General features: G+C 49.2%; 1 protein-coding gene across 9 annotated transcripts in view; it reads left to right on the top strand.

Annotated features, from left to right (window-relative positions):
* Mtss1 (MTSS I-BAR domain containing 1) overlaps positions 1–12,529 on the top strand; it is a 139,300-nt gene that overhangs the window by 120,479 nt on the left and 6,292 nt on the right. For 5 of the 9 annotated variants that reach the window (XM_032915856.1, XM_032915810.1, XM_032915830.1 and 2 more), the window contains 4 exons: positions 3,779–3,936; positions 5,146–5,253; positions 6,723–6,820; positions 8,730–8,940. In XM_032915856.1, coding sequence (XP_032771747.1) covers positions 3,779–3,936; positions 5,146–5,253; positions 6,723–6,820; positions 8,730–8,940 — 575 coding nt within the window. Of the gene's footprint in view, positions 1–3,778; positions 3,937–5,145; positions 5,254–6,722; positions 6,821–8,729; positions 8,941–11,880; positions 12,001–12,529 lie in introns of all 9 variants that reach the window. The other 4 variants (XM_032915837.1, XM_032915846.1, XM_032915863.1 and 1 more) reach the window with 1 other exon arrangement.

Here is a 12,529-nt window from a genome sequence, read left to right as displayed (position 1 = left end):
ATAAATATAATTGTATGGTATGTTAGAGAATTTAAAAAATAATCATTGTGTTTTGGTTTGATAGATCCTAAATAGAAAAAAATTTCCCACCATAACCATAATTAGAGCAATCTTTACAGCTCATACTTTAGAATGCTGTAATTTTAAAGCCCTCTAATTATAATACATATTTAACATAATTTCACTATAATCATAGAGTAATTTAGATATATATGTATTTACCAATTTGATCATACACTCATTTTGCTTTCTTATTATTTTTAAAGCATTTTTTTGTTTTGTTTTGTTTTGTTTTTGGGATAAGGTCTCAGTATGTAACCCGGTGCATTAGTCAGTCTTCTCTAGAGTCACAGAACTTATGGAATGTCTCTAAATATTAAGGGAATTTATTGTAACAACTTACAGTCTGCAGCCCACCTAACCCAACAATGGGCAGCTGTGAATGGGAAGAATCTAGTAGTTGTTCAGTCCCAGGCTGACCTTGAACTCAGAGATCTGCTTGCCTCAGTCTCCCGGTATTAAAGGCGTGCATGTACTACCTTGCCTAGGCCTAAACTTTTCATGGCCACTGTGCCTCAAGATGTGGATTAAAAGATGTGTAATCCGATGTCAAGATCTGGGTCAGAAACCCTGCCTTCAGCCTCAAGATCAGGATCACAGGTGTGCCCTCCATTTCTGGATTGTAGGTCATTCCAGATGTGTCAAGTTGACAACCAGGAATAGCAGTCACACCTAGGTTGGCCTTGAGAGGATTGAAGGCCCATGCCATGACATCTGGTACAAAAGGGTGTTACTAATTACAGCTAGACACATGTGTTACAACTTGTGACACGAAGAAAAAAAATGAAACTTTACAATTGCAGACTTTTTTTTCTTTTCGTGTGTGTGTGTGTGTGTGTGTGTGTGTGTGTGGTGTGCATATATTCATGCATGTGCACAGGCACATGTGTATGGACTTTGGAACTCTTTCTGATCGCTTTCCCACCATACTCTTGAAGCAGGGCTCCTCAGTCAAACCCAGAGCCAGTCCCCATGGTTAGTCTTACTGGACAGCTTGCTTTGGATCCCGTCTCCACCTTCTGAGGCTGGGGCTAGAGGTGGGCTGCCCTGCCCACCCAGCATTCAAGTGACCTATCGGGGATTTGAACTCCAATCTTGCTTGGGGGATGAGCACTTTAATTTCTGAGCCATTCCCTCATCCCTAGTCTGTTATTTTAAAGTTTATCTACCATAAAAGCTGGAGACATGGGTCAGCAGAGGGTGTGATTCTGTTCCCAGAACCCACAAGGCAGCCCACGTCAACACTCACTCCAGTTCCAGGGATCCTGACTTCCTCTTCTGTCCTGAATGGGTATTGTATGTATATGGTGCACACACATACATGCTGGCAAAATTCTCATATACATACAATGAAATAAATAAATCTTTAGAAAACTAAAAATAGATTTTTTTCTGTAATTAAAACATACTAAGGTATGTGTGGTTAAAACTCACACATGGATCCTCTTTCTCTTGCAGCGAGCTCTAGCTCCTCCCACCCCCCTTCCACCTGGCTCCCCAGTCCCCCAAGTTAAGAATGGTCTGGTCTGGTGTGTTTCGCTGCTAAGACAGTGTAGAGCATACTGAGTGACAAAGGAAAGGCCCTACTGTTCCCACCATCCCTGTGTTGTGCAGCCCAGAGAGAAAGCGGGCGTCCACGAGCTTCTGAGCTCTGCTCTCAGCGGGTTGTATGGCGGACGTGGGCTTGTTTGCACGAGTCAGCACTTCACCACAAACAGAGGAAATCTGTAGTTGTCAGAGCATTGATGGTTCCTGCTTTCCCTCCTTGAGTTTGGCCCCAGCGGGGTAGGTGTCCGTGAGAGGGAGAGCTTTCAGTGGAACATCCCGGGAGAGGATGGGAGACTGACTTCACGGTTCAGGCTGGATGCCTGGTTCCCTGTGCCCTCAGTGAAGGCAGAGGATCCTCTGGAGGGACAGGTAGTGACTAAGTGGAAGACTGGGTGAGTGGTCACCACAAGAATATGGGAAATTCCTTAAGAAGCAGGTTTGTCGTAAGGTGACTGTTGGGGGCAGCCACTTATGCTCTCAGATGCTCTGCGTTGTCTGTGCCTTATGCTACATTCTTGAGCTAGTGGAGGCCGTTTATGTACAAAACCGTGAACACTGAGCTTGTTGCTCATTGGAAGTATTTTCAAGGGTGCGTTTTCACTGTACACGATTTTCCCATCATGCACTAATTTAGGACGTCCCTGTACAAATGGCTCTTTCTTGCCAAAACACGGCTACTCTTCTCTTGGACTTTTAGTAAGTCTAGAGTTTTATGAAGTTCTATTAAGCATTTTGGTCCAGATTCAGCATCTTCCGCATATGAGAGAAGGTACAGGACATATTCCTGCAACCAGGCAGGCTTCTCTGGCCTTGCCTTTCTCTGCACCAAATGATGGGCTGCATTTGCTGTCTCTCATGTTGTTTGTAAGGGGGCGGCCATGGGAATGGACCCAGCAGCTGCCTGCATGGCGACTGAGTTCATCACTCAGCCTGAGACGGTGGACAGAGAGGATAGGTCAAGGGCTCAGGGAGTCAGGCTGTCAGGGCCTTAGCTCTGATCTCTACCTTGGATGAATCTTTAACTTCTCTAAGCTTTGATCTCCTCGTCAACCTGAACAGTTAGGATAACCCTAATACCCCTTCCAGTTCTGACTGTTTTTAAAATTATGAAGTAAGTGCTAACGTAGTGCTTGCCCTGTACACATGTGGATACTCTGAGGGATATGAGGGAAAGGCTAAAACCTTGCCCTGCAGGAGCTTAGAAATTCTTTCTCTGGCTCAAATGTAGGTAAAGCCTATTTGTCAAAGGTCCAGTGTAGAAACTTAAGAGCTAGTGTCCTGTGTGTGACCCTGGTGGTCCCCAGCAACAAGTCAGATCTAGACTAGTGCAGCAGGACCAATTCTGCAAAAGGTCAAATATTTTTGGTCTCTGGGACACATTTGTAAATGAGTAGGTATGGCCGTGTTCTAATAAAACTTTATTTACGCCGACAGCTATTCCTGTCCTAGAGTCGTTTAACTGCTTTCTACTCTATCTGAAACAGTAAAGTGGTATTTGGATAACTAGAGTCTGGTGGTGTGGCCAAATAAGTAAATAATGTGGCTCCTCTCATTATAGCTTTGTTCATTTTGTCACCAACAAAGACCTAACTATACACATCTGGTTACTAAGCTCCTTCTACAGGAAGGGCTTTGGAGCCCTCCACCGGGGAGTTAGACTAACTGCCAAGGATTCCCAGGTCCCAGGGCAGAATAACACCTACCTTTGTCTTCAGGGACTGAGACTTGTACCCAAACAAAGGCTCTTTGATTGAGGTGGACCTGACAAAGCCAGCTTGTATCCATTTTTGGAAGCATCCCTAGCCTCTCACCTTGCTTCCCATCCCCAGTGGCTTCCACTGGAGAAAGGAATGCTGTAGCTCTGTCCCGAGGTTTGCTGGCACAGGATCTGCAGGCTTGCACAAGGCATGAATGCTAGGAGTCATCCCAGGAGATGCTCCTCCATGGCAAATCAGCCATATAAACAAATATGCCCTCAGGTGTCAGAAACTGTAAGTAGGTGCTCCTAGAAAAGCAGCCGCTTTCAGTCTTTTTGGAGCGATGAGTAACTAATGTTTTTTTAAGTCCTGGAAAAGGTCTCTTTGCCTCCACTAAGGACTTCAAAGAAGAAAATTTATTCTCGAAGTTGACATTTCAGCAAGCTGACTGTACAGCCTTGTTCTGTTCACAGGGAGAGGTGACATCCAGCCTCAGTTGGACAGCGCTCTCCAGGATGTCAACGATAAATATCTCCTCCTGGAGGAAACAGAAAAGCAGGCTGTGCGCAAAGCACTGATTGAAGAACGTGGCCGGTTCTGCACCTTCATTTCTATGCTGCGGCCAGTGATTGTAAGTCGATGGAAACCTCTCGAAGGCTTGAACTGTGAGTGCGGAGGGCTTTCCTTCTTGATTTTTGCATCCGCCAGCCTACTGACAGCCACCTATTGCTGCCTTGAATCTGGATGGTGGGAAACATGTCTGTATATTAGATTCTCAGCAAGGAGCTGATGTCCATGCGGCCCATTCCTCATCCACAGTTTGTAGCAATGCTTGTCCTACTTGATTGTTTTTTCTTTTTTGTATTTAAACTGAGTTAAGGTAGAGCATATCTGGCATGGAAGCACAAGCCTGTGGTCCCAGCACTGTGGAGGCTGATGTAAGAGGATTACTGTGAATTTAATTTCAGGCCAGCCAGCGCTATGCAGTAAGTTCTAGGTTACCTTGAGCTACAGAGAGAGACTCACTCTCAATACTCACATCTCTCCCCCCCTCAGAAAACCAATAAACAAAGCGGCACTGAAAGGATCTTCAGGTAAAGTTCCAGGGCAGCACCAGCATCTGTCAACTACATACAAACGCTCTGAGGCTCACTGAATCTCAAACTCTAAGCCTGGGACCCCATGCATCTTGTCTTAAGCCCCAGGAAGTCTCGGTGGTCCAGCTCCCACTTAATTTCTAAGTAAACCCTGAGCTGTAGCTGAGTTTGCAGCAGCCACTCTCAGAGGCTGCAGGGGGCTCTGGTACACGTCTCTCCACCCGAGCGGAATTGTCAGATTTGAGTTGTTCCCTCGGTCTGTCCCTGTGCCCTCTGTTCCCACTAGCACTTGGGAAGGCGACTGAAATGTCCGCAGTCCATGCATCCATCCTGCTTGCCAGTTCTTAAGATGGGGCAGGGGGCAAGAAAAGGGGACAGTTAGCTCTGTCGAACACACAATTCTGTCATTAAGATCTGAACCCAAATATCCCTACGGCATTTCGGTCACCCGGGGCTACCTCAGCCCATGGAAGGATCCCTGGAAAGACCATGGGCAGGCCTTCCCACTGAGTAAGGCTGGAAGTGCCAAGCATTGTAAGGATGCTCGTGTCTCTCCACTGTCCCCAGAACGAGGCCACTCCATGACTACCATTTTACACACATGTCACTATTAGCTTACATTCCTGTCTCAAACGCCTTTCATGAAAGACTGAAGATGCCTCGGAGTGACCCAGGCAGAAGTGTGTTGGAATAAGCCAGTGAGGGACTCCGAGTGATGGTGTACACTAATTGCTCCCCTTTAGGAGGAAGAGATTTCCATGTTGGGAGAAATTACCCACCTTCAGACCATATCAGAAGACCTGAAGAGCCTGACCATGGACCCTCACAAACTGCCCTCCTCGAGTGAACAGGTAGGAACTGTGGGCCAAGCCAAAGAAAGATACGGAATTCAGGGTTCTGGTCGTCCTTGGGGTACTGATGTATCTGAAATTACACCCATGGGCGACCGTGGCGCTCACATCCTCACTGTGGTCAGCCCCTAGGTTATGCCTCGTTTTCATGTGAATCGCCGTTGTTCGCCTTCACTATTACGGGAGAAGATGCTGGGGTCCTGAGAGGCCAGGGCCCTTGACCATCGCTCTAATAAGCGATGACACTAGGTTGAGTCAGGTGATCCATGACCAAGATCTAGGTTCATCCTCTCTGAGCCGTGAACTATCAAAGGACCCCATATGTCATTCTGTTATGATGGTTTGCAACCCTCTCTGGAGCTAATCAAGTCGTTCATGAGAACCTTTCCCGTCTGAGGAAAAGATGACGTATTTGTGTGACAGTACTGTGTGTCTTCGTTAGGGTTTTACTGCTATGAACAGACACCATGACCAAGGCAAGTCTTATAAAGGACAACATTTAATTGGGCTGGCCTACAGGTTCACAGGTTCAGTTCATGACCGTCAAGGTGGGAACGTGGCAGCATCCAGGCAGGCATGGTGCAGGAGGAACCAAGAGTTCTACACCTTCATCTGGAGGCTGCTAGGAAAATACTGACTTCCAGACAGCTATGACACAAAAAGCCTATGCCCACACCGACACACCCACTCCAACAAGGCTACACCTCCTAATGGTGCCACTCCCTGGGCCAAGCTTATACAAACCACCACACTCCATCAAGGGGGAAGAGTCATGTTTGGGGGAGCAACTGGCCAGTCACATCTGATTTGAGCCCTCTGCAGGCGCTTCTTACTGTCCGCTTGGACAGTTGTCTGAGAAACTCAATTTGGAAGCTTTGTGGTTTTCCGTCTATGAGATTTTGTATTAAACTCGAGTATGTGTTGACTCTATAAGTAGACATTAGTGGAGTGCCTGTTAAAGAGAGCACTCAGTGTCTCTTGTCACAAGGGCGACACACAGAAATAATTGTGATAGCATCGGCTCACTCTTATCCTGGGAGGTTTTCAGGCTTCTAGCCCTGGCCAAATAGGACCCAAGTGTCAGCTGAGCATCAGGTGGTTAAGGTGCAGTCAGCGAGCTCTAAAACCATTATTGTCTTTACGGAGCTGCAGGCTGGAAATACCGCTGAGGTCAGCCCGCATTAAAAATAGCTTTTAGGGGTTGTTAATCCATCCTGTAATTATCTCCTTCTCCTGGTCTTCCATGGTTTTCCTCTTCTAACTCCCCTCCCCACTAACTTCGGTTTCTTGCTGGTCTTGAAGGACCGTGACACTGAAGAATCTGTAGTGTGGCCCTTCAGTTGAAACGTGCATTTTCTCTTTTAATTCTGCCTCTGGGAGGGTTGCGTTTTGATTGCGTGGTACACATGGAGATGTGTGTGGACGATGCCCCTGTCATCGTCCCTCACGCAGCCTCTCTGTCCCTTCAGGTGATTCTGGACTTGAAAGGTTCTGATTACAGCTGGTCCTATCAGACGCCACCTTCTTCCCCCAGCACAACCATGTCCAGAAAGTCAAGTGTCTGCAGGTGAGTGAGCCTCAGGGCTCCTGATGCTTTCCATGACATATTTACGTGAGTGTGACGGAGAGCCAGGCTGTATGTCGAAAAGGGGCCCGCTTGAAATAGGAAATAGTAAGGCAAAGGATGTATCACTTTTTAGTCTGTCCCTGGCACCCCACCCCACCCCACAGTGTTCCACCAGCAGGCCCTCGTCTGTCCTTTTAAAGAGGTTGATCCAACCGTGGTTGCAACAGGAGCCGAAGTGGCTGTACTTGGGAAGTCCACGCAGTTCTCGTTTGGTGTCTCCCACCCCACACGCCTGCTCACGCTGTTACCTGTGGGGTACAGAAGCATCTGGAATGGCCCTGGGGCCTACAGGACGAGGCAGCTGTTCTTGGTCTGTGGAGGGGAAAGGTTTACTCTGTTCTTGAAAGGTGCATCGCCTGGCATGGCTTCCTGCCTTAGTGCAGCACTACCCCTGCTGCCAGGCGTTTGACTCACCGTTGCAAAACCAGATGGCTGGGAAGGAGCCTGGAGAGGAGGGGGCAGGAGGTCAGCTCAGGCTGTTAGGGAGATGTGGCCCAGCGTCCCGCTGTGCTTAGTTCCACCCTGAAGCTTGTCGGGTGTGTATGTGGCAGGCAGTTCCAGTCAGGAGTCTGTGTCCTCGAATGTTCCCCAAAGACGTTGCTTGGTTTCTTGCCACCTTTAATGGGCTCTGCGTTTACTGAATGGTGGAAAGTCCTGTTTTTTTTCCCCAGTGGCTTAGCAAGGTCCGTCTCGTTAGCGCAGAACAAGCTACCCTGCCTTCTCCTCCTGACCTTATTCAGTTACACTGACAGGAGCCGTTGAGAGCGCAGTTGCTGTGAGCTTTCCTTTCAGTCCCCAAATGCCATCTTCTGGCTAAAATCGCAGCATTTATCCCGCCGTGGTGCACACATCCTCAGCAGCTGTTTGTTCTCTCTGCTGTGCTCACCTGTGTCTGACAGAGCTCACCTCAAGTCATCTTAGCATCAGCCAGCCACACAGTGCGCTCCCCTACCCCATCAGCTTTAAAACAGAAGCCAAAAGTCTGCAAACCCTGAGGCCTCCCCAGGCTGCTACAGGCTGGGTTTTTGTAACTGCCTTTCACATTTTAGCTCTGCTTGCCTGGACCAGGGTCTCCACTCATCTTTCCAGCTTTTCAAAGGAGTGCGGGTAGAGCACTTCTAGGGTGTGAGACGTTGTTCCACTTCCTACTTACTGGTTCACCTTAGAAGTGAGCAGCTTAGCATTGACTGGCTCTCCTCATTGAAAGCTGCCCATGCTGTTACACCTAGCCCACACGTGTTTTATCAGGGAACACCCATGAAGGAGGAGAGCCAATAGTCAGCTCCACCAGCTCTGTTAATAAAATACATAGGGCTGGCACTCAGTCCCCACTCGTTGATTGGCCCATATACTTTGGTGGATGGAATCCACCTTAAGAGGGACTCCACCTTAAGTATAGGGTGTCTGCCAGTTCTATTAAGCTGTGTGACCTCTGCTCATCTGGACCCAGGTAGTCCCTGCTGTAGACCTAGTGGGTTATTGCTGCAGGTAGCAGAGATTATCCCCACTTCTGTCTTTATATCACAAGCGTGAGTCCTGCAGTTTCGTTGTGTAGGTGGCACAGTAGAGTCGGGCTCTGCGTGTTTGTAAAAAATTATAGACTTGCTTACTAAGACTGCCACCTTGTAACCTCAGAGACCCGAAACCTAGCTCTCTTGCTAGTCACCTAAAAGAACAATTCATTATTTGGTCTTTGACAACATGTCCTGAGTTTGTATGCTTCTTCTGGGCAAGGAGCTGACATTTTCTTGAGCCTTTGCTCACGGCTGCCCCTTGTTGTCCATTGCCCTCTTCTTCTCACTACTGCCCCCTCCTCTCCATACCTGCCCCCTCTGCTTGTCCCTTACAGCAGCCTGAACAGTGTCAACAGCAGTGACTCACGGTCCAGCGGTTCCCATTCGCATTCCCCCAGCTCGCATTACCGATATCGCAGCTCCAACCTGGCCCAGCAGGCCCCTGTGAGGCTGTCCAGCGTGTCCTCCCACGACTCAGGATTCATATCCCAGGACGCCTTCCAGTCCAAGTCCCCCTCTCCCATGCCACCTGAGGCTGCCAACCAGGTAAGGATGCTCTTGACCCAGAGAGCAGCAGGCACACAGGGTGCCCTGACCTGATGGGTCATCTAAGATAGACCTCCAAAGGGAGAGAGTGTCTAAGTTGGGCTGGAAGCCCATCTCAACACCAGCAGTAGTTACAAATACCATGTTGGTCTGGCAAGCTGTCACTTCTAGGTAGGTAGCCTCAAAGAGACTGGGTCTATCTCCTGCATTCTTGTAAGTACCCAGGTTGGTGTGATGCTTTGCCCTGCAATGGGGACACCCCCTCCTCACGTCATCTCAGGTTTTCCCCAGTGACAGAGACCCTGTCGATGAACAGTGATCTCCCCACTCTCAATTCCCTGTCATCAGCTGTGCTGATGTTAGAGCCCCTGTGGAGAACTCTGTTGGCACTTTGATCCCAGGAGAAGGAAAGATGGCCACCTCTCCACATACTGTAGTTTGGATGGCGCTCGCCAAGCTAGACCAGGCATTGGGTGCCCCTTGTGTGTGTTGCTGGTGTATAGAATCCTTGGGGTGCCTGTTGCTTAGGGCCAGTTGGTCAGCTTTGGTTCAACACGTAATTAGGACAGTGTACCCCAATGGCAGGGTGATCGGAGCCACCATCGATTGGGCCCCACAGCGCCACCTGCTGCGTGGGGAGGCTGAGCCAGAGCACCTGGTTAGCAGAGCCAAGGTTAGCAAGGGCAGAACCTCCTATTTAGAGCATTATTTAGCTGTGTGAGGTATGGTGGTCTCCCTCTCCCCTCTGTTTTTCCCCCTTAGAGATGCAAATTTGCACAAAAAGGCTTGGGCCTGAGAGAGCTGCATTTACCTGTTCTTGTCTCAGTTTGGTTGCCTTGGCTTGGCCCCAGGGCCGCCATCCCTATGATGTGCTTCACTAAACTATGCCTGCTGTGCTCCTACCAAGCTGCATGTGGTCAGAAGGGGGCCGGAACCACTGCTTCCTTAAAGGCCATTGGAGTGTGGGGTCTAGCTCTGTCTCTAATGGATTGAGAACTAACACAGTATTGTACCCCGATAACCCTTGCTGACAAGGGTTCCCTCTTCTCATGTTTCTGTTGGCGGCCCAAGTATGATTTTTGCCCCAGTGGTGTCTAGGAGAGCAAAAGGTGGTGAAGTTTGGGGGTTTCTGAAGTCTGGACGCCTGTACCTGCCTGGATAGTTCCCAAGAGTAGAGTTTGTGGGGTAGGGAGAGTGCCTGACACTCAGAGGCAAAGTTTGAATTTTCAACACTTAACCGGTGAGGTGGCCTCTCACCTCAGTGAGCCTCAGGGCTGCTGGCCAGTTAATGTGGCCCATCAGTGATTTCTGGGTTTGGTGAGAGACCTTGTCTCAAAAAAGCAGGGGAACAGCAGAAAAGGGAGACACCAACACTACCCTCTGGCTGCTTCACACACACACATAGCAGGAGGCTTTCTGTGTGTGTGTTTGGTGCTGGATGTGGAACCCATGGTGTGTTCTCTCTCTCTCTCTCTCTCTCTCTCTCTCTCTCTCACACACACACACACACACACACACACACAAAGCAGTTCTCTGTATGTTTTGTTGGTGCTGGGTATGGAATCCAGCCAGGGTCTCTCACAGGCAAATGACCGACCGCTGTCTCCCACCCCCAGCCTTAGGGTAGTTATAATAAGCCAAAAGATGCTGCGGAATTGAAAAGAGAATTATTCTTTTTCAGACAGCACAGCTGCTCGCAATCAAGTGGAACTTGTAAGGCAGTTTCCACATCACACCAGCCAGAGGGTTCCACCTCCCCTTGGTGTAGATAGATACTGTTGATCTGGTTCTCAAGGTGAAGTGCACAGTTCCACAGCTGGGGAGTGGTAGAGAGAAAGCATTATTCAACCCTTTACATTTCTGATCATGGCCAAGCATTTGGTGCTTTGCCCTTCCAGGAGGGGAAGCTAAGCCTCAGTCCCTTACAGGAATCCTTTTGAGATGGGAGAAAGGGATAGAAACTTGAATCTGGCCTCTGTGATGGTTAATCCAGGCACGCATAGTGTGGAAGGACCTGGTTTATGTAATCAAAATGGAGCTAGAGTTTGTAGGTAGTAGTGAGGAACTTGGAGCAAGAAGCTTTGTGTCATGAAGCGGAGAGGGCTAACGGGGAATGACGTGGGCTTTTGAAACCTCAGAGCCTGTCCCCAGTGACATTCCCTATAGCAAAGATTAGATTCAAACACAAAAGCCCAATCTCATTAAAACTATCACACCAGGCCACCAAATTGAGGTATACCAGTGACCATAAAAGCAGAGTAGTCCCTACTATTAGCAGAGTGTCAGAAGGGGGCCAGGGACTGTCAGGCACTTGGGCCTAGTGCCACCAGCTCTGGCACCCGTTCCCCACATCTGGTCCTCTCCAGATGCTTCATCCTGAGGTGTTAATATCACCGGCTCATCACCGGCTTCCCTGCTCAGAATCTCCCAAGTCACCGTCCAGACAGAGAACCTCAATGTGTCTTTAAGACTGGCCACTATATGGAACAGATGCAGTGCTGGACCCAATAAGAAGCTAGGAATTAGAAGCATCCTTCAGCCACTGCTTGCCTAGGGACAGATTGGTGCAATGTACAATGCCTGTGGACCTACGAGGTCTATCCCGGCTAAAAGCGCAGAGCTTGCCAGGAGGCCCAGTGTGATGACCCAGTATTGCTCTGTCAGGCACAAGGGCCAGCTAATGTCTGCAGGCTCTATATGCAGCAGGACCAGAGCTTGGCCAGGTCTCACATCGCTTTCTTAAAATCTGTGTGGGTGAAAAATAAACCTTAACTCACTGTCTGCTTCTCTCACCCCCCTCTTCTGTGTATGTGTCTGTCTCCGTCTCCCTTTCTGTACATGCCCTTCCCGCCCCGTCCTTCCTCCTTTATTTTAATTATGATTTCTGATGGCCCATGGTTTGGTTTGTTGGTCCCCTCGTGTGGCTCTTCCCCACTGCAGAACTCATCCAGCTCAGCCTCCTCAGAAGCATCGGAAACCTGCCAGTCAGTGAGCGAGTGCAGCTCCCCCACCTCAGTCAGCTCAGGCTCCACCATGGGCGCCTGGGTGTCCACAGACAAGGTGACCGGCCAGGGTTGCAGTCACAGTGGGCTGTTCTTTCTGACCTGCCCCTGCCTGCCTGCTGCACACACAGCCATCACAGCTGTAGGAACCTGGAAACTCAGGATCTGCTCCAAAAGCTCCTCTTTGGGATAGGGCCTGGATAGGTGGAGGGCTCCCTAGCTGCCTAATGACGTGGTCTGTGAGGGAGAGAGGAAAGGGGTCTGGGGGATTTGGAGATGTGAAGGCTTCCTGCCCAAGACAGGGTCTGTGTTCATCCTTTCTCCCTTCTTCCTCTCGAACATCCCACAAGACTGTTGGATGTGACATCTCACTGTGTCGGAGGTCGCGCGCTTTCCCGCCTTTGAGTTTGCACCCCCATCCCTAAGCTCGATGCAGAGCCTGCTCCTGGGCAGCGTGCCCATTGGGAAACCTAGAATGAACACCTCCAAATGCCCTGATTTGCATAACTTGATGAGTCTGTTCCCTAGTGCTGTGAAATCAGGCTTCACTGGTTTACAAAAAAATTAAAAACACCAGCAACATTACA

The sequence above is a fragment of the Rattus rattus genome, chromosome 1 (assembly GCF_011064425.1).
Source record: "Rattus rattus isolate New Zealand chromosome 1, Rrattus_CSIRO_v1, whole genome shotgun sequence".
Classification (NCBI taxonomy): Eukaryota; Metazoa; Chordata; class Mammalia; order Rodentia; family Muridae; genus Rattus; species Rattus rattus.
The sequence above is the reverse complement of the archived record's forward strand: the minus strand, read 5'-3'. Positions and strand labels throughout refer to the sequence as shown.